This window comes from Theropithecus gelada, chromosome 3, assembly GCF_003255815.1.
Source record: "Theropithecus gelada isolate Dixy chromosome 3, Tgel_1.0, whole genome shotgun sequence".
Classification (NCBI taxonomy): domain Eukaryota; kingdom Metazoa; phylum Chordata; class Mammalia; order Primates; family Cercopithecidae; genus Theropithecus; species Theropithecus gelada.
The window spans coordinates 153,046,883-153,065,493 of record NC_037670.1 but is presented as its reverse complement, the minus strand read 5'-3'; the positions used below and the strand labels follow the sequence as shown (position 1 = coordinate 153,065,493).

The 18,611-nt window shown below is 46.1% G+C and overlaps 1 protein-coding gene across 3 annotated transcripts; it reads right to left on the bottom strand.

The window, feature by feature from the left end:
- Positions 1 to 1,897: 1,897 nt before the first annotated feature.
- FAM71F2 (family with sequence similarity 71 member F2) lies at positions 1,898 to 17,056 on the bottom strand. 3 transcript variants are annotated; one of them, XM_025380227.1, is made up of 6 exons: positions 16,772 to 17,056; positions 15,895 to 15,953; positions 13,495 to 13,679; positions 11,858 to 12,107; positions 9,653 to 9,771; positions 1,898 to 6,859 (listed from the first exon to the last, which is right to left on the bottom strand). In XM_025380227.1, the coding sequence occupies exons 3-6, from the start codon at positions 13,572 to 13,574 to the stop codon at positions 6,664 to 6,666; spliced, it is 645 nt and encodes a 214-aa protein (XP_025236012.1). In that variant the 5' UTR covers positions 13,575 to 13,679; positions 15,895 to 15,953; positions 16,772 to 17,056; the 3' UTR covers positions 1,898 to 6,663. The 3 variants fall into 3 exon arrangements, with proteins under 3 accessions (XP_025236012.1, XP_025236011.1, XP_025236010.1); XM_025380226.1 differs by lacking the exon at positions 15,895 to 15,953 and having other exon boundaries at positions 16,772 to 17,050; XM_025380225.1 differs by lacking the exon at positions 15,895 to 15,953 and having other exon boundaries at positions 6,496 to 6,859; positions 13,495 to 13,707; positions 16,773 to 16,924.
- Positions 17,057 to 18,611: the final 1,555 nt, after the last annotated feature.

Below are 18,611 nucleotides of genomic sequence, written 5' to 3'. Positions count from 1 at the left end.
TTCAAATGCTTCTGACAGTTTCTCTCTGTTAACAGCCTACCTTATGTCACCACAAGGGAGGAAATAGTTGTCCTTACCCCATTCTCCTCGTCCTCTCTGATCTCCTGCCCGGGCTTCCCACTGGCCAAACCCACCTGGAAACCAGAGGTGATGAGCTGCTGTAGATCAGCTTGGAGAACATGCAGGAACCAAGGGAATTCTGGGGCACAGAACTTCCAGCCATAGGAGAGTTTAATCTTCACCTTTTTCCCTTCCCCTTTCCCCCATACCCCAAATTGCCTTTCAGTCATCCTTTGCTTTGATTCAATCTATATTCGATGTGTACAGTATTATGAATAGTCAAAGATACAGTACATGCTTGAATTATATTTCTTTTTTTTGTACAACTTCTTCCTCTTGGAGTTAATATATTTTTGTTTGCTTGGTTTAATAGTCCTATTCCTAACACAACCCTAAACTTTGCCATAAGTGTAAATATCTCAGTGCATTCAAACACATCAGGTATTCCATCAATTTGATCTCTGTGGAGATGCATTTTGCAGAGTCCTCTCCCCTGCTCCAGTAAGAGCTGACTGCTTTCTGGCGCTGCTGTTCTTCTGTCATTCTGGACTCTCTCTTCATCTCTCTTCACCTGATACTGCCTTCACTTTTTTCCTACATTGAACCCACCCCTTTGCTGGAGCTGTGTTTTTCTGAGTTGGCTTCATTTTAATGGAGTATATCCTCTAGGAGTTTCTTAAGAAAGAGTTGTATGAAAAACTGCATAGAACACGTAGGAAAAGATTTTTTAAAAAGAAAAAATAATTTTTAATTGTGTGTATGAAGTTTGGAGATTTTAATACCTAAGGGTGAAAGTGATTTCACCAGGGGCACAAAAATCATTCCACTAACTGAAAACTGACCTGTGGCTGCCATTTTTGGCTCCTCCTGCCATTAGGAGAGCATGGTGTTATGTGTAGAAGGGGGTTTTGGAGTTGTTGAAGCAGATTGACCGTTATCGTGAAAAGCAAAAAGATGGCTCTACAGAATGGGGGCAGAGAGGAGTAGGAGTGGTACTCAGAGGAAACTGAGATGCCTCTTTACAGCTCCTGCTCAGTCAAAAGAAGATCACACAGCTCTACATGTGTAAAACCATCAAGGGCTTGGGCTTTTCAGGAGTGAAAGTCTGTGGACTCCCTACGAGGGAACAAACCCGGTCAAAATAAGAGGTACCTGGAAGGGTAGTATACGAGGGAAGTCATAAATAACAACTACTACTGACTTGTAACCAAGAAGCAGAAAGAACTAAAACTTTCACCTGTATTTCTTTCTCTGCAGTGATGTATGTTATTTAAATTAATCCTTCTCTCATTTTTGTGCATAGGGTATGCTTGTGACATTTGTATTTACTGTTTGGTCTAGAAGTTTTAGAATACAAAGGTAAGAAAGAAACCAAGGGGGGCGGGTGTGGTGGCTCACGCCTGTAATCCCAGCACTTTGGGAGGCCAAGGTGGGCAGATCATGAGGTCGGGAGATTGAGACCATCCTGGCCAACATAGTGAAACCCTATCTCTACTAAAAATACAAAAATTAGCTGGATGTGGTGGCACGTGCCTGTAAACCCAGCTACTCAGGAGGCTGAGGTGGGAGAATTGCTTGAACCTGGGAGGCGGAGGTTGCAGTGAACCGAGATTGCACTGCTGCACTCCAGCCTGGGTGACAGAGCAAGACTTAATCTCCATAAAAAAAGAAAAAAGAAAAAAAAAAGAGATTGTACGTGGGTTTGGACAGCGTCAGAGAAGAATCTAGGTTTCATAGAGGATGTCAAGGAGTAACAATATTCTAAAAAAATGACTAAGCAAGCATGCAGGTTGACTTACCATGATCACTTAGGTGCGCAAAGTAGGCAGAGATTCAATGAACAAAAACAGTATAGTTTATTGCCAACAGCAAACAGCAGAAGCACCAGCATGGCTGAACCAGTTGCCCTATCCCCCAGCAACACAAGGGGTTTTGCATACAGCTGAGGCATCCATGGTGAAAGGCTCAGTAATTTTTACAACAAACAGTAACCAAACCTGTCCCCTCCCCCAGAAACAGAGGATAGTTAGGACTTGAAATTTGACACGCTTAGCAAGAATGTGTAGAGATGCTCAAGGACCATGGTGGAGTACCTCTTCCAAAAGAGAACAGAGACTGCCGTGGAAATTTGTTATTATCAGCCACCCCTATTGGTCTTCTTGTAACACACCTCAATTTCCTTTAGGGAAACCACCCAGCCTGCTGCAGCATTTGATGAAATGGTCAATTCACTACCCTTATCTGAATTCGCAGAGCTGTTCTGGTGTCAGAGTGTTCCAAGACCGGCTCCGCAGTTGTCCCTTTGATTCTGTGAGCCAACCTACAACCATCCAATGAATCCCTTTTGGTTTAGATTAGTCAGCTTCTCTTACTGGCAACCAAAGAAGTCTGACATAAAATGGCATCTGTTATCAAAGAATTCATAGCTCCACCAGGGAGACAGACATGTAAACAAATAGCCACAATAGGGTGAGAAATGCTATAAAAATGCTATAATACAAGGCACATGTAAGGCACAATAGTAGCATTGAAGAAATCCATCAATAAAGATAAGTGTCATGAGGGCAATAGGTGGAGAAAGTAAGCAAAGGTATCTCAGGTAGAACAAAAGTGTATACAATGTCCTCGAAGTATCTTAAAACATGGTGCATTTAGGGAACCACAAGAAATTTGGCATGGTGGGAGCATAAGATTCTACAGCAGCAGTGGCCAGTGGAGAGGCTGGAGAGAGAGGCAGGAGCCTGGACATTTCATGTCAGAGGGTTTGGTTTTATTAAGGGCAAGCTCGGTCAGATTTTTTTTTTTTTGAGACAGAGTCTCGCTCTGTTGTCCAGGCTAGAGCACAGCGGAGTGATCTCGGCTCACTTCAACCTCTGCCTCCCCAGTTCAAGAGATTCTCCTGCCTCAGCCTCTGAGTAGCTGGGACTACAGACACGCACCACCATGCCCAGCTAATTTTGACATATTTAGTGGAGACAGGGTTTCACCATGTTGGCCAGGCTGGTCTCAAACTTCTGACTTCAAGTGATCTGCCCACCTCAGCCTTCCAAAGTGCTGGGATTACAGGTATGAGCCACCATGCCTGGTCCTTCCTGTCAGATTTATGTGTCAAAAAGGTTGCTCTGTTAGAGGTATGAAAAGGGAATGAGTTGGGAAGACATTGGAGAGCCATCAAGAGTAATTTGGACTTTGAAGTTAGACAGACTGGCTTCAAGTCCTGGCTCTGCTACTTCCTACCTGTGTGACCTTAAGCAAGTTCTTGAACCTCTCTGTGGCTCCGGGTTATCATTTATAAAATGTTATAATAAGATCTGCTTCTCAATGGCTTGTGCTGTGGTTTAGTGATCTTTGTAAAGTCAGTATAGTGCTTGGAAGATAGCAAATTTCTAAAGATGTTAGCTACTATTATGATAAAGTCTGGGAGACCAATTGGGGTTACTATTTTATTTTATTTTATTGTTTTTTGAGACGGAGTCTGGCTTTGTCGCCCAGGCTGGAGTGCGGTGGCACCATCTCTGCTCACTGTAACCTCCGCCTCCCGGGTTCAAGTGATTCTTCTGCCTCAGCCTCCCGAGTAGCTGGGACTACAGGTGTGTGCCACCACACCCAGCTAATTTTTGTATTTTTAGTAGAGATGGGGTTTCACCATATTGGACAGGCTAGTCTTGAACTCCTGACCTTGTGATCCACCCACCTCGGCCTCCCAAAGTGCTGAGATTACAGGTGTGAGCTACCGTGCCCAGTCTGGGGTTGCTATTAATACAATAGTCTAGGTGAGGGCTGATGAAGGCTTAAACCAAGACAAAGAAGTGGGGATGACAAGCCTTTTAAACGTTTGTAAGCATGCCATATAGATAGGGTGGCCACATGATTTGTGATTCACTGAGGGACACTTCTCAGGGTGAAATGGGTATGTATTAATAATGATACCAGGACAACAGGCATGCACTGGGAAGTACAATCATGCCGCACAGTAGTCTCTTCTAAGTTCAGCTTCTAGATGTCCCACACCAGCACCAACAATGCTCAGCTTATTTGATTGTAACATGCTGAAAGTAAACTTGTTTTTAATTTTACTGGAGGCAAGATGAAACCAACAAGCATCAGGCATCTTCTTAGCTCAGATGTCTTTTCCGACTCAATTCAGTCAGATTTGACTACTCAGCACAACCGAGCACACACAAGAGAGAGGGCAACCATGTTCTTTCTCTCTGCACCACACAGGATGTGAACCACACATGCTGGAAAGCAGGGCCTCCAGCCTTCATTTGCAGGCTGGGTGGCTCAGACATCAGGTCAACATTAATGGCTTCCCTATGTCTCCAAAATAGGGCTTGGCATCTCTCCCAGACCCTCCCTAAAGGCAGGTAACTTGTGCATCTGTCTTGTTCTCTCCAGTATACTTAGCATCAAACGCAGTGTCTAGCCCCTAGCAGGAGCTTGACGAATACTTATTAAATATTGGAATGGGCATGGTGGGGCTGGGCGTGGTGGCTCATGCCTGCAATCCCAGCACTTTGGGAGGCCGAGAAGGGTGGATAACCTGAGGTCAGGAGTTCGAGACCAGCCTGGCCAACGTGGAGAAACCCTGTCTCTACTAAAAATACAAAAATTAGCCGGGCTGGTGGTGCACATCTGTAATCCCAGCTACTTGGGAGGCTGAGGCACAAGAATCACTTGAACCTGAGAGGCAGAGGTTGCAGTGAGCCAAGATCACACCACTGCACTCCAGCCTGGGCAACAGAACAAGACTCTGTCTCAAAAAAAAAAAAAAAAAAAAGGAGTGGTGGTATTTTCCTTGTAGATACTCCCTACATGTACAAAGGTTGGCCAAAGCTCCTGCCCCATTCCCAATACTCAAAGATGCCATGTCTTCCAGTTCACTTTCATTAGGTTCTGGGTAGGAATAGTTAAATCAATCAGGATTTCTGGTGATGGGCAGTCAATATCTTCCTTACCATGTTTTCATTAGCAACAAAATGTTGTATGGGCCAGGGGGAGCCTTCATAGCTTTACACTAACACAGGGAGTGGGGCGAGGAAGACCTAATTTTTTATTATTATTATTATTATTATTATTTTTTTTTTTTTTGAGATGGAATCTGGCTCTGTCACCCAGGCTGGAGCACAGTGGCATGATCCTGGCTCACTGCAAGCTCTGCCTCCTGGTTCAAGTAATTCTCCTGCCTCAGCCTCCTGAGTAGCTGGGACTACAGGCGTGTACCACCACGCCCAGCTAATTTTTGTATTTTGGGTAGAGACAGGGTTTTGCCATGTTGGCCAGGCTGATCTCGAACTCCTGACCTCAAGTGATCTACCCACCTCAGCCTTCCAACGTGCTGGGATTACAGGCGTGAGCCACTGTGCCCAGCCAAAGACTCAATTTCTTGCTTGAGATAATGGAGCAACACAAAGGAATCTTCCAGCTGGTTGCCATCCTTCTCAGGATTTCTTTTATTTTGGGCTTGTAGTAGCTCGGCCTCTATTTCCCCCTGCCCCTTTGAAAGTTGATTTCTCCTCAGAGGCCCTTTCCTCTCCTCAGAGGCCCTTTCCAAGCCAGTCTGGGACTGGCTTTCTTGGCTTTACTTGGCTATTGTGTGGTTTCAATTGAGCAGACTACTATATGATTTGGATCTGTCTCCCTGCCCAAATTTCATGTGGAATTTAATCCCCAGTGTTGGAGGAGGTGGCCGGTGGGAGATGATTGGATCATGGGGGTGGATTACCTCCTTGCTATTATCATGATAGTGAGTTCTCATGAGATCTGGTTGTTTAGAAGTGTATAGCACCTCCTCCTTCTTTCTTTCTCCTGCTCCAGCCATGTAGGACAGGTCTGCTTCTCTTTTGTCTTCTGCCTTCATTGTAAGTTTCCTGAGGCCTCCCCAGCCATGCTTCCTGTACAGCCTAGGGAACCATGAGCCAATTAGCCTCTTTTCTTTATAAATTACCCAGTCTCGAGGCTGGGCCTGGTGGCTCACGCCTGTAATCCTAGCCCTTTGAGAGGCCAAGGTGAGTGGATGGCCTGAGCTCAGGAGTTGGAGACCAGCCTGGGCAACATGGTGAAACCCCATCTCTACTAAAACACAAAAAATTAGCCAGGTATATTGGGTGCCTGTAGTCCCAGCTACTTGGGAGGCTGACGCACAAGAATTGCTTGAACCCAGGAGGTGGAGGTTACAGTGAGCCATGATCACGCCACTGTATTCCAGCCTGGTGACAGAGCAAGACTCTATCTCCAAAATAAATAAATAAATAAATAAATAGATAAATAAATAAATAAATAAAATTACCCAGTCTTAAGTAGTTCTTTATAACAATGCAAGAATGGACTAATACACAGATAGTAACTTTTCCCACCTATTTTTCCAAAAACTGCTCCTGTTCTCAGTCAGTCCTTTCCCAAACTGGAGCCTCCCTATAGCACAACCTGTAACAATTAGGGACTCACTTGGAAGTTTATTGGTGGAAGCACAGAAGCACCTTGTTGGAAATACCATCTTACCTCTCCCATGGTCACTCGGCTCACAGTGGGAAAGGAGCATTATAAGAGGTGGTAGCAAGTACAAGTACACGCATGCCAGGAAGAGCATGTTTTGCCTAGGTGTCAGGGTCCCAAGAAGTGCTCTCCTAGGGAACTGGCTACAGGAACTTGTAGAAGGTGCTCATCCGGATCCTCCTGTTCCCAGAGGCTGTGGCTCAAGACAGCTCTCATGGGTATATTCAAATTGATTGGAGATGCCACTGGTGAGGGTATCTTGTAGCTGCTGCGGTTGTCTATTTCAATGGCAGTGTCATTGTTCCTGTTGGAGCCCAGGGAATTTTGGGGTTATTGAAAGCAATAGAAGAAAATGAAAACATTGTTAAAATTTAACTTAAAAACCACTTTTGGCTGCGTGCAGTGGCTCATGCCTGTAATCCTAGCACTTTTGGAGGCTGAGGTGGGCGGATCACTTGAGGTCAGGAGTTCGAGACCAGCCTGGCCAATACGGTGAAACCCCGTCTGTACTAAAAATACAAAAATTAGCTGGGCATGGTGGCACACGCCTGTAATTCCAGCTACTCAGGAGGCTGAGGCATGGGAATCGCTTGAACCCAGGAGGTGGAGCTTGCAGTGAGCCGAGATGGCACCAATGCACTCCAGTCTGCGTGACAGAGTGAGACTCCTCAAACAAAACAAAACAAAAAAACTCTCTTTCTAGTTATGGCTTTTTCCAGCGCCAGTGCTTTAAGCACATGTATGGAAATGCGGGGCACAATATGCATATATGGAATAATGTTAAAGGCAACCCAAGGAGAGAAAGCCACATGGGAGGAGGAGGAGGGAGCCTGGAGCTAAGGCCTGCCCTGCTGGAGGAACAAACAACTTTTCAGACCTTAAGTACTACTTTGATGTGTTGAGAATATAACGTATTATGACTCAAAGACAAAATCCCAGGGACCAAAAATTTAAGATCAGAGAAGTGAGAGTGAGCTGGGGGGCCTGAGGGATTACCAGTCTTGGTAACCAAGGGCTTGGGTTGTCACATGGGGAGAGAGTCCTTTGTAAAGAACTGCTGCCTCCTTCTCCTCAAGCTGAAAGAGAGAGCCTTCCTGGGTCAACCCAGGGAGCTTGAGCTGTGGCTCCTGGGCTCTGGGAGAAGAGTTGCTTCTGTGCCTAGGAAGCAAGGTCCTCCTCTCCAGTGGCTGGTCAAAATATGAGAGGATGTTTCCTGAGGGTCAGATGTGGGCTGTGAGAGAGAGAGAGAGAGAGAGAGAGAGAGCGCGAGCACACCAGCCTGGAGCCACTGTAAGCCCTACCCAAGAGGACTCCTTAAAGGGGTGAGGGGATAGCTAGTGCCTGGGGGGGCATGGCCCCTGCAGAGCCATGGCTGGGAGGGTGGGGGTGGGGGTTGGGGGGGGGCACAGTGTGGCCAGATGAAAGGGAGGTGTTGCAGTTGAGGGGCCAGAAAGGAGATTTCAAAGAACCCAAGAAAGCTCCATGCCAGTTGTAATGGCTCATGACTATAATCCCAGCACTTTAGGAGGCCAAGGTGGGAGGATCACTTCGGTTCAGGAGTTTGAGACCAGCCTGGGCAACATAGCAAGACCTTGTCTCTACTAAAAATTTAAAAAATTAACCAGGCATGGTGGTGCATGCCTGTAGTCCCAGTTACTTGGGAGGCTGAGGTGGGAGGACTGCTTGACCCCAGGAGATTGAGGCTGTAGTGAGCCAAGATCATGGCACTGTACTCCAGCTTGGGCAACAGAGTGAGACACTGTTGGAAAGCAAAGGAGAGGAGAGGAGAGGGGAGGGGAGGGGAGGGGAGGGGAGGGGGAAAGGAAAGAGAAAGAAAAGAAAGAAAGGAGGAAAAAGAAAAAAGAAAGAAAGCTCCTAAGAGAAAAAAGTTAGCTTTAAATATTAGGAAACAGAAAGAGAAGAAGAGTGACAACCCAGTTCCCCGCTAGGAAAGGTCACCTTGATAGGGAACCAGACTGAGGGTAAGGAGAAGATGTGATAAGTTCAGGGTTTTGATAATTTTCAGACATTAGATATTTTAATTTCAGAATTGAGGCTGCTTTTGCAATTTAAATGGACCAAAGGAGCTTTTATATTCTCAGAGAGAGCCCATATGCTATGTAGCCTGCCCAGAAATCCAGCTTTTATCCAGGGGCAAGAGGAAAACTTCTGCCACTGAAAAAGTTATGAAGGGCAGACAAAATAAATTTGCATTCTGATGATACCCTACAAGTTGCATTTGTGCAGCATATTGGTTGCACTATCTTACTTTGAGTTTCTATCACTTTTTACAGAAAGAATCTAATACAATTATCAGTAAATTAATGAGACTTTGGAGCTACCAGTAGTTTCCCTTATTCTGTCCGTTTTGCAGAAGAGGCTGGTGAGGGCCAGGCACAGTGACTCACGCCTGTAATTCCAGCACTTTGGGAGGCCAAGGTGGGTGGATCACCTGAGGTCAGGAGTTCGAGACCAGCCTGGCCAACATGGTGAAACCCTGTCTCTACTAAAAATACAAAAAATTAGCTGAGTGTGGTGGCAGGTGCCTGTAATCCCAGCTACTTGGGAGGCTGAGTCGAGAGAATCGCTTGAACCCAGAAGGTGGAGGTTGCAGTGAGCCAACATCACGCCATTGCACTCTAGCCTGGGCAGCAAGAGTGAAACTCTGTCTTCCAAAAAAAAAAGAAAAGAAGCAAAAAGAAAACAATAAAAGAAGAGGCAGATGAGGCAAAGAGAACTAGGGTTTTACCCCAGGGATCCTTGTGAGCTTGGATTGGAAATAGTCAATAGCTAACTCCACCATGAGCCTGCTTTGTTAGCTTCACTTCTTTGAATTGATTTTCTCATCCCTCATTCCTTTTATTGAACACCTGTCGTTAGAAAACACTGGATTTTGCCTAAGGAGTGAATATTCAGATCAAAGAGCCAAAGACCTTATTTTCAAAGGCAGGCTTACAATAAAATTGACAGAAAAAGCCATGTGCATGACTATCTAAAATACAAAGAAGGAACTGAGATAGATTGGTAGAGGGTGTCATTGATCCCATGACTTCACGCTGGAGGAAGGGATCTGGAGCTGACCCCACAGAGGACCCACCTGTCTGCTGTGAGCTGGAGCTTTCCTGAGAGCTGTGAGAAACTGCCACTGGTCTGCTCAGCCGCCAGCAGCACGAGGGACTCGCTAGGCTGGGGGGATGACAGGAGGCTGTTTTCAGGCTGGATGGAGAAATTTAGCGTCAGATGGATAGGTCTGCTCAGAGAGTTCTTGGCCTCCTCGGGGTAGAACTTTGAAGGGGTTTGTGATATTACAGTTGAGTTTCACACCCTAGCCCTGGGAACCTGTTCTTTCAGCATTAAGCCCCTAGAATCATCCAACAAAAAATGGGACCCCTGGCAGGGTCACACCCACTCCCTGGTCAACTATGGTGGCTGCTCTGTCCAGAGTACAGATCTGAATGTTCAGAAGCAGAGCTGTCAGGCTATAAAACTGCTGACCTTCAAAGTCAATAACATACCTGAAGCACAGAACTTAAGTGAGAGGAGGAAAGCATTTAGATTCTGAAATCTGAAGGTTTTGGACAGTCCAATCTATTGACCTTCCTTCCTGTGCTTCTATACCAAGCAGGACCTGGAAAGGTCTTATGTATATCAAAGACATATCCTAAATAAACCAAAGAGGAAGGGCAAATATTTGAGGAAATATTTGTAAAAACTTGTAAGGGTCAAAAATCCTGATGTATAAAAAGTTTTATTATAGGCCGGGCACAGTGGCTCACGCCTGTAATCCCAGCACTTTGGGAGGCCGAGGCGGTTGGATCACGAGGTCAAGAGATCGAGACCATACTGGCCAACATGATGAAACAGCATCTCTACTAAAAATACAAAAGTTAGCTGGGTGTGGTGGTGCACGCCTGTAGTCCCAGCTACTCGGAAGGCTGAGGCAGGAGAATCACTTGAACCCGGGAGGCAGAGGTTGCAGTGAGCCAAGATTGCACCACTGCACTCTAGCCTGGCAACAGAGTGAGATTCCATCTCAAAAAAAAAAAAAAGTTTTCTTTTACAAATCAATTTAGAGAAACACAAGATTGCCAATAGAAAAATGGCCAAAGAACACAATAGACAGTGCCATATATATGGCATTAATATATATATAAAATATATTAAAACAATATTGTATTATATATATGACTATAAATACATAACAATGTAACAATGCTGAAACTCATTGAAAATCAGAGAATGCCACTTTTTTACCTGTTATACTAGGAATTTTATTAAAACGTTTACTGCTCAATTGTAATAGGATATGCAGTAAAATACTAATTTTTTTTTTTTTTTGAGATGGAGTTTCACTCTTTCACCCAGGCTGGAGTAAAGTGGCACGATTTCGGCTCACTGCAACCTTCACTTCCCGGGTTTAAGTGACTCTCCTGCCTCAGCTTCCCAAGTAGCATTATAGGGGCCTGCCACTATGCCCGGCTAAGTTTTGTATTTTTAGTAAAGACAGGGTTTCGCCATGTTGGGCAGGCTGGTCTTGAACTCCTGACCTCAGGTGATCCACCTGTCTTGGCCTCCCAAAGTGTTAGGATTACAGGCGTGAGCCACCACACCCGGCCCACAGACACTCATATTATTGGTGAGAGTATAATTTGGTATGATATTTATGGAAATAATCTAGCAATGTGTGTTAAGAGCCTTGAAAACGTTCATGCTCTTTGAATTCTACTTCTAAAAACCTATCTGAGAACATAATCAGAAATGTAGATCATACATATAAATGCTTGTTTTAGCATTATTTACAATAATAAATACAGGCCAGGCACAGAGGTTCACACCTGTAATCCCAGCACTTTGGGAGGCCAAGGCAGGTGGATCACTTGAGGACAGGAGTTCAGGACCAGCTTGGCCAACATGGTAAAACCCCATCTCTACTAAAAATACAAAAATGAGCCAGGCGTAGTGGCATACACTTGTAATCCCAGCTACTCTGGAGGCCGAGGCACGAGAATCGCTTGAACTCGGGAGGTGGAAGTTGCAGTGAGCCGAGATGGCGCAATTGCACTCCAGCCGGGTGACAGGGCACGGCTCTGTCTCAAAAAAACAGAAACATTTCTAAATGTCTCAATATTAGGGACAGGTCAAATAAATTTTAATTCATTCATACTACTGAATAGAAATTATCAAAATGATACTTACAAAGAGCTTTTAAAAGACATGGAAAGTCTATATATATACACACACACTTACATATATACATATATATACTTATCTCTCAACAGGTCCTGGAGGGAGGTCCACTTACTGTTGTTTCTATGGAGCTGGTGGGCATCTTGGGCACCAGGCAGTGAGTGAATTCGATTCTCGGGTCTTTGGTGGTGATGGACAGGCCTTTCTGCAGAATTTTCACCAAGCGGACCCAGAATTGAAACACAATCTCTGGGTGTTTTTCGTGGAGCTTCAGATAGTAGATCTTTTCGGTCACTGTCCTAACCCTCAGGATGCGCTGGAGCTGGTCGTAGATTCGCAGCTCCACGTACTTCAGGGGGAGAAGCCTGGGCATAATCAGGACATTCCCGTGAGAGAGCCCGTGGTTTCAATCAACCATGTGGGTGCCCACTTAGAGGTGGCTCAGTGTCATTGGCCTCCTACCTCTCTGCCTGGGGGATGCTGAAGGGAGAAAGCTCATGTAATGAAAGTGGGGGTGATTACTAAGACTGACTCCTCTCCAATTTCCAGGACTTTAGTAGGAATACAGGTGTGTGCCAGTACACCCACCTAATTATTTTGGTATTTTTTTTGGTAGAAACAGGATCTCCCTATGTTGCCCAGACTGGTCTTGAACTCCTGGCTTCAAGCGATCCTCCCACCTCAGCCTCCCAAAGAGCTAGGATTACAGATGTGAGCCACTATGCCCTGTCAAGATAAGTATGATTAATTCCGCTTTACAGATTTTGAGGCTGACGCTTAAAGAGGCTAAGTGATTTGCCCAAGTTTAGATCTTATTAAGTGTGACGTGGAACTAAGATATCCTGACTCAGTTTCTAGGACTCTTTCTCCCTATATCCTGACTTACTGTGTTGAAAGGGCAAGGAAAAGGTTAGATGTCTCCGGAATATCTAGTATTTTTTTTTCAATCTCAGGATTTCATAGTCGTGTTTGACTTTCGTATCCCCACTTTTTCCTTGGAAACCCCCTCTATCTATATTGACAAAAAGAAACATTTCTAAATGTCTAATATTAGGGACTTGTCAAGTAAATTTTAATTCATTCATATTACTAAATAGAAATTATTGAAATTATATTTACAAAAAGATTTTAAAAGACATGGAAATGTGTCTGCATGTACACACATGTATACACACACACACACACATTTACAGAAAAGGAAGCTAAGATTCTCAAAAACCAGGTTCGAGACAAGGACTGTGTACTGCCCTATCCCAGCACGAAGAACAGTGCTTGGTAAATATAGATGCTAAACAAATACAGCTGGGCGTGGTGGCTCACACCTGTAATCCCAGCACTTTGGGAGGCCAAGGCAAGCAGATTACGAGGTCAGGAGATTGATACCATCCTAGCTAACACAGTGAAACCCTGTCTCTACTAAAAAACATAAAAAATTAGCCAGGTGTGATGGCGGGCACCTATAGTCCCAGCTACTCGGGAGGCTGAGGCAGGAGAATGGTGTGAACCCAGGAGGTGGAGCTTGCAGTGAGCCGAGATCATGCCACTGCACTCCAGCCTGGGCAACAGAGCGAGACTCTATCTCAAAAAAAAAAAAAAGATATTAAATACTTGCTAAACAAATGAATGAATGAGTTCTACAGGGTTTATGCACTAAAGAACACTGTCTTTTCTTTTGATCTAAAATCCAGCTACAAAGCAATGCATATCCCAGTCAATCATTCCATCCCTTCCGGCCCTCCCTCAAGCCTTTACCTGCTGAGGGTGATGACTGGGGCATCAACAGGTGTGCTCCAGGTGGAAAACGGACCCCGGGGCCAGGTAACATTGGCCATCAGGAGGACATTGGGGAGCGGCAGGGAGGGCACCGAGGAGGTCACCCCAAGGATCACGGTGGCAGACCCTTCACAGACATCTCTCCAGTTCCCGGGCTTAGTGACCTGGAAATCAGCCTCAGGTGCGTGGGTCAGAAAGGAGCAGAAAACAAGGGGTGGAAGGATACAGATGCTGGAAAGCAGCACTTCATCTTAGGGGCAGGTGTGCAGCACACTGAGCTGGGCCCTGACCTGCTATTGACCCTTTTTGTTGGTCTCCCCAAATATACTTTAAGGTCCTTTGCTGCAGGAACCCTATATTATCCTTCTCTGGGTCCTCTGTTTTATCTAACTGTAAAAAGATGCACTAGCAAGAAAAAGCTGAGTGGCATTGAAGTTTTCATTCCCCCATCTTTGGGTAGGAGAAGCCAGCACTGGTTTCTAATGGCCCAAAAGGGAGATTGTGTGAAGAAAGTCCCAGAAGGGGAGGAAAGTGAGGAAAAAGCTGTTGAATAGGGAAGACCCAGACAGCTTGAGTTGAGGGAGGTTTGGAGCACTTCTCCCAGGATGATGGAGGGGCTATCTTGTTGCTGGGTCTTGAATGGAATGAGGATCTATTCTCTTGAAGCAGAAGGGGGCCATCACAGGACAGAGATACTGGATGCCCACCACTGGGCACAATGTCTCAGCTAAGACACCCCCCACCTCACTATGCACGGCTGGCAGAAAAGCACAAGAACTGGGGCCACTAAGGGGCCACGGGGACCCAGGTAAGGAACATATGAGGAGGGACCCCTGTGTTCCCAAGGCCAGAGGGCCTTCTCCCAATGCTCTACACCTTTTTTAGAAAATAGAGATGGGGTCTCACTATGTTGCCCAGACTGGTGTCAAACTCCTGGGCTCAAGTGATCTTCCCCTCTCAGCCTCCCAAAGTGCTGAGATTACAGGCATGAGCCACTAAGTCCAGTCAATGTTCTAGACTTTGTAAAACCATTGACACCACTGCCCAGTCCTTGGTGGAACTGGGGACAAGGGAAAGCCCCAGGAATGACTGAAATGTAATTTCCCACCAGCCTGACCAGATGGTGTTCCCAGAAAAGTGAATTTTGATTTTGAAAAAAAAAAGTGACACTTCCTGGAGCCCATGTTGAGGAATAAAATTCATGTCCTCTGCAAAACACAGAGGGTTGTACGTATTGAGAGTAAGTGCTCAATAAATATTTGTGGGTGATGCTGCTTTGAGACGATAGTGATGGCGATGTGCAGGAAAGGGGAGAGAGGAAGCAGTGTAACTCCACTACAACAACTAAAACTATAACTAATACGTGGATTGCATCACTTCAAGTAAACTTTGGACTGTGTGCGGTCATTCACGCCTATAATCCCAGCACTTTGGAAGTCCAAAGCGGGAGTATCACTTGAAGCCAGGAGTTCAAGACGAGCTGGGGCTACATGGTGAGACCCTGTCTCTATCAAAAAAAATTTTTTTTAAATCAAACTTTGAACTTTTCTGTGGGGGTCAGCCTCTCCCTAGCACATTCTGAGTTTGTTGCTACCTGGGTCACTTAGTGTCCATTCAGAGAATCTAAACAGTTTTAATATTAGGTCAAAAGAATAGCACTTTGGGAGGCCACGTCGGGCGGATCATGAGGTCAAGAGATTGAGACCATCTTGGCCAACATGGTGAAACCCTGTCTCTACTAAAACACAAAAAAATTAGCTGGGCAAGGTGGTGTACGCCTGTAGTCCTAGCTACTCGGGAGGCTGAGATAGGAGAATTGCTTGAACCCGGGAGGCAGAGGTTGCAGTGAACCTAGATCGCACCAGGGCAACGGAGTGAGACTCCATCTCAAAAAAAAAAAAAAAAAAAAAAAAAAAAAAATTAAGAGAACAAATTTGCAGCCGAATCATGAATCATTACACCCAAATAGAAATGACTAGAAATTGGACCCTGAGACTGGACTTCCCATGTTACTGCTCTGTCTCCACCAAGGGTATGTTAGGAATGAGCTCGCCCCAGGTTTGCCAGTTGATCACCCAACTACACATCTCCCGGGGGGCAGCAAAGGGACCGTGGAGCGGCAGGAGCCATGAACACAGCTCTCCAGAATCCGGGGACTCCATTAGGGAGTAGCTCACTGCTCTGTGAAGAGTCTCCAAATTAAGCCCAAGACCCACCTCAAACTGTTTCCACCTTCTCTCCTATAACCCCTGGCTGCTTTCCCACTCCATTTGAATGGGTCTGTGTCTTGCAGACCTTGCATTCCAGCCTCCCTGCCTTTCCTTAGGTACTTTGAAGCCCCTCTGTCTGAGATATCCTCCCCGCTGTTCTTCCACTTACCAGAATCTCAGCAGTCTCTCAAAGAATGGCTTAAGACCCTTCTGGAAAGCCTTCTTCAACTGCCAAAGTCCAGAGAGAATGCCCTGAATGCCCCCAGCACATGCCTGGGGCATCAGCTGGACCAAACTCTCTGACATAGAGCTTGCTTAGACAGTTACCAAATAACGGGTAAACCAAACTCATAGGCTTCCTGGCCAGGGACACTGATCTTTCTCTGCACCTCCTGCTCTGCACTCAGTGATGTTTAGTGTGTGCTTACTGGCTGACCAACTGGTTATGCTCTCCCGCGCAGGAGCACGGGTTCAGGCTAGACCGCTAGAGGGAGGCAGGCAGCACCCGCCTAAGACTTGATACTTATGAAAACGACCACCTTCCACTCCCAGTGGCCCCATCCCAGGCTCACTTCCATTGGTCACTACCATCCTTTTAGGGAATGGTAGGATCTGGGCAAGACCTTTTTACCCAGTGTCTTCGCTTTCAAACAAGGCTGTTTCTAAACCATCCCAGAGTGAGGAGGTTGGATTTCAGAGCAGGGTTTCTAACAGCAACCTTCATTCCCTGTAACTACCCAGTTTGGACAAGTGGCCCAGAAAGGGCCTAGGAACCCTGCCTGGAGACTGAGCTCTGATCTCTCCTTTTGTAAGGCATAAATCAATTTCCTTAAAGCAGATGACCTGCAGGTAGCTCTATCATATGGTAGGCACAAATGGAGGTGAACTTGGGACCCAGACCTTCCGGTTTTCTCTAGCTTTGGTGGCTTCTTTGTCCCTCCTTCCCCACCTCCAGGGCTTTAAAAGGCCACAGCATCTCCTAACCAACCCCTAGGAACAGGTTTTGGAAACAGAAAGACAGCTGGCCCTGAGCTGCATGAGGGTACCTGGATAAAGTTGCTTTCAAACACCACCGAGTTGGAGAACAAGTTGAATTCTGGAGAATGAATCAGTTGACAAAGAAGGCCATTTTCCACCCCAAGTTCCACTCCAGGGCCTGGTTCCCTGACCTCAGGTGGGAGGCCCCTGATTTTACTCATTGGTTCTTGGGAAGAATGGGCTGGGGAACATTTCTGAGGCTCCACGCAGACCCAGCCCAATGCTGAGATGTTGATGTGATCTGCCCCCACCTTCCCAGCTCTTCCTCCCCATTTACTTATGGTCTGTCCACCAGGGCTGGGAGGGCCTGTCAGCTCACAATGGCAGGAATGACATCAACGAATGTGATGGTGACAACAGAAAAGGGAAAAAAAAGAAGAGGAGAGGAAGGACGAGGATGTGCCGGGCTCTTTTCTCCCTCTTTCCACCAACTACAAACCAGCAGTAATTCAGCCTATCCCATTTTGTAAACATTCACCCTTACCCCAAACGGGGTAATTGACCCTCCCAAAGTTATGCCAAGGCAGCAGTTAGCTGGCCAGATGCAAGGAAGGCTCTTGGGAACACACAGGCTTTAATCCTCTTGCCTCCCAGTGAAGCCTCTCACCAAACTTCCATGTGACTTGTTCACCCACCCAGGGAAGTCTAAGGATAGGAGAAAGGGAGTTCATCTTCCCTACCCCATGTCATGGGAGAAAAGGAGATTTTTTTTAAAAAGAAATGGACACCTGTTAACTAAACAAAGAAGCTTATTTGGAAACAGCAGGCAAAGGAGAAGGCAGTGGCACAGTTGTATGCTGGAGCCAGACCACAACAGGTCACGAGAGCTAGTTGTTGCATTTTCAGGCATGTTACAAGCCAGTTGTTAAACACAGCAATTATTAAAACTTGGCTTTTTGTTTTTTGTTTCTTTTTTTTTTTTTGAGACGGAGTTTCGCTCTTGTTGCCCAGGCTGGAGTGCAGTAGTGTGACCTCGGCTCACCACAACCTCCGCCTCCCGAGTTCAAGCGATTCCCTACCTCAGCCTCCTGAGGAGATGGGATTACAGGCATGTGCCACCACACCCGGCTAATTTTATATTTTTAGTAGAGACAGGGTTTCTCCATGTTGGTCAGGCTGGTCTGGAACTCCTGACCTCAGGTGATCTGCCTACCTTGGCCTCCCAAAGTGCTGGGATTACAGGCGAAATATGGTGAAACCTGTCTCTACTAAAAAATACAAAAAACAGCCAGGTGCGGTGGTGCATGCCTGTAGCCCCAGCCACTTGGGAGCCTGAAGCAGGAGAATCGCTTGAACTCAGGAGGCAGAGGTTGCAGTGAGCCAAGATCATGCCACTGCACTGCAGCCTGGGTGACAGAGTGAGACTCCATCTCCAAAAAATGAGAATAAAATAAAAAAAATTAAAATAAATAAAGATGAAGTAAGCTGGGTGCCATGGTGAATTCCTATAGTTCCAGCTATTTGGGAAGTTGAGGTGGACGGATTGCTTGAGTCCAAGAGTTCAAGTCCCACCTGGCCTGGGCACCATATTGAGATTCCTATCTCTAAAAAAAAAAAAATTTTGAGGTGAACTAAGGAATTTTTCAGCCAGGTATGGTAGCTCGCGCCTGTAATCCTAGCACTTTGGGAGGCCAAGGTAGGTGGATCACAAGGTCAGGGGTTCGAGACCAGCCTCACCAACATGGTGAAACCCCATCTCTACTAAAAACACAAAAATTAGCTGGGTGTGGTGGCATGTGCCTGTAATTCCAGCTACTCAGGAGGCTGGGGCAGGAGAATCGCTTGAACCCGGGAGGCAGAGGTTGTGGTGAGCTGAACTTACGCCACAGCACTCCAGCCTGGGTGACA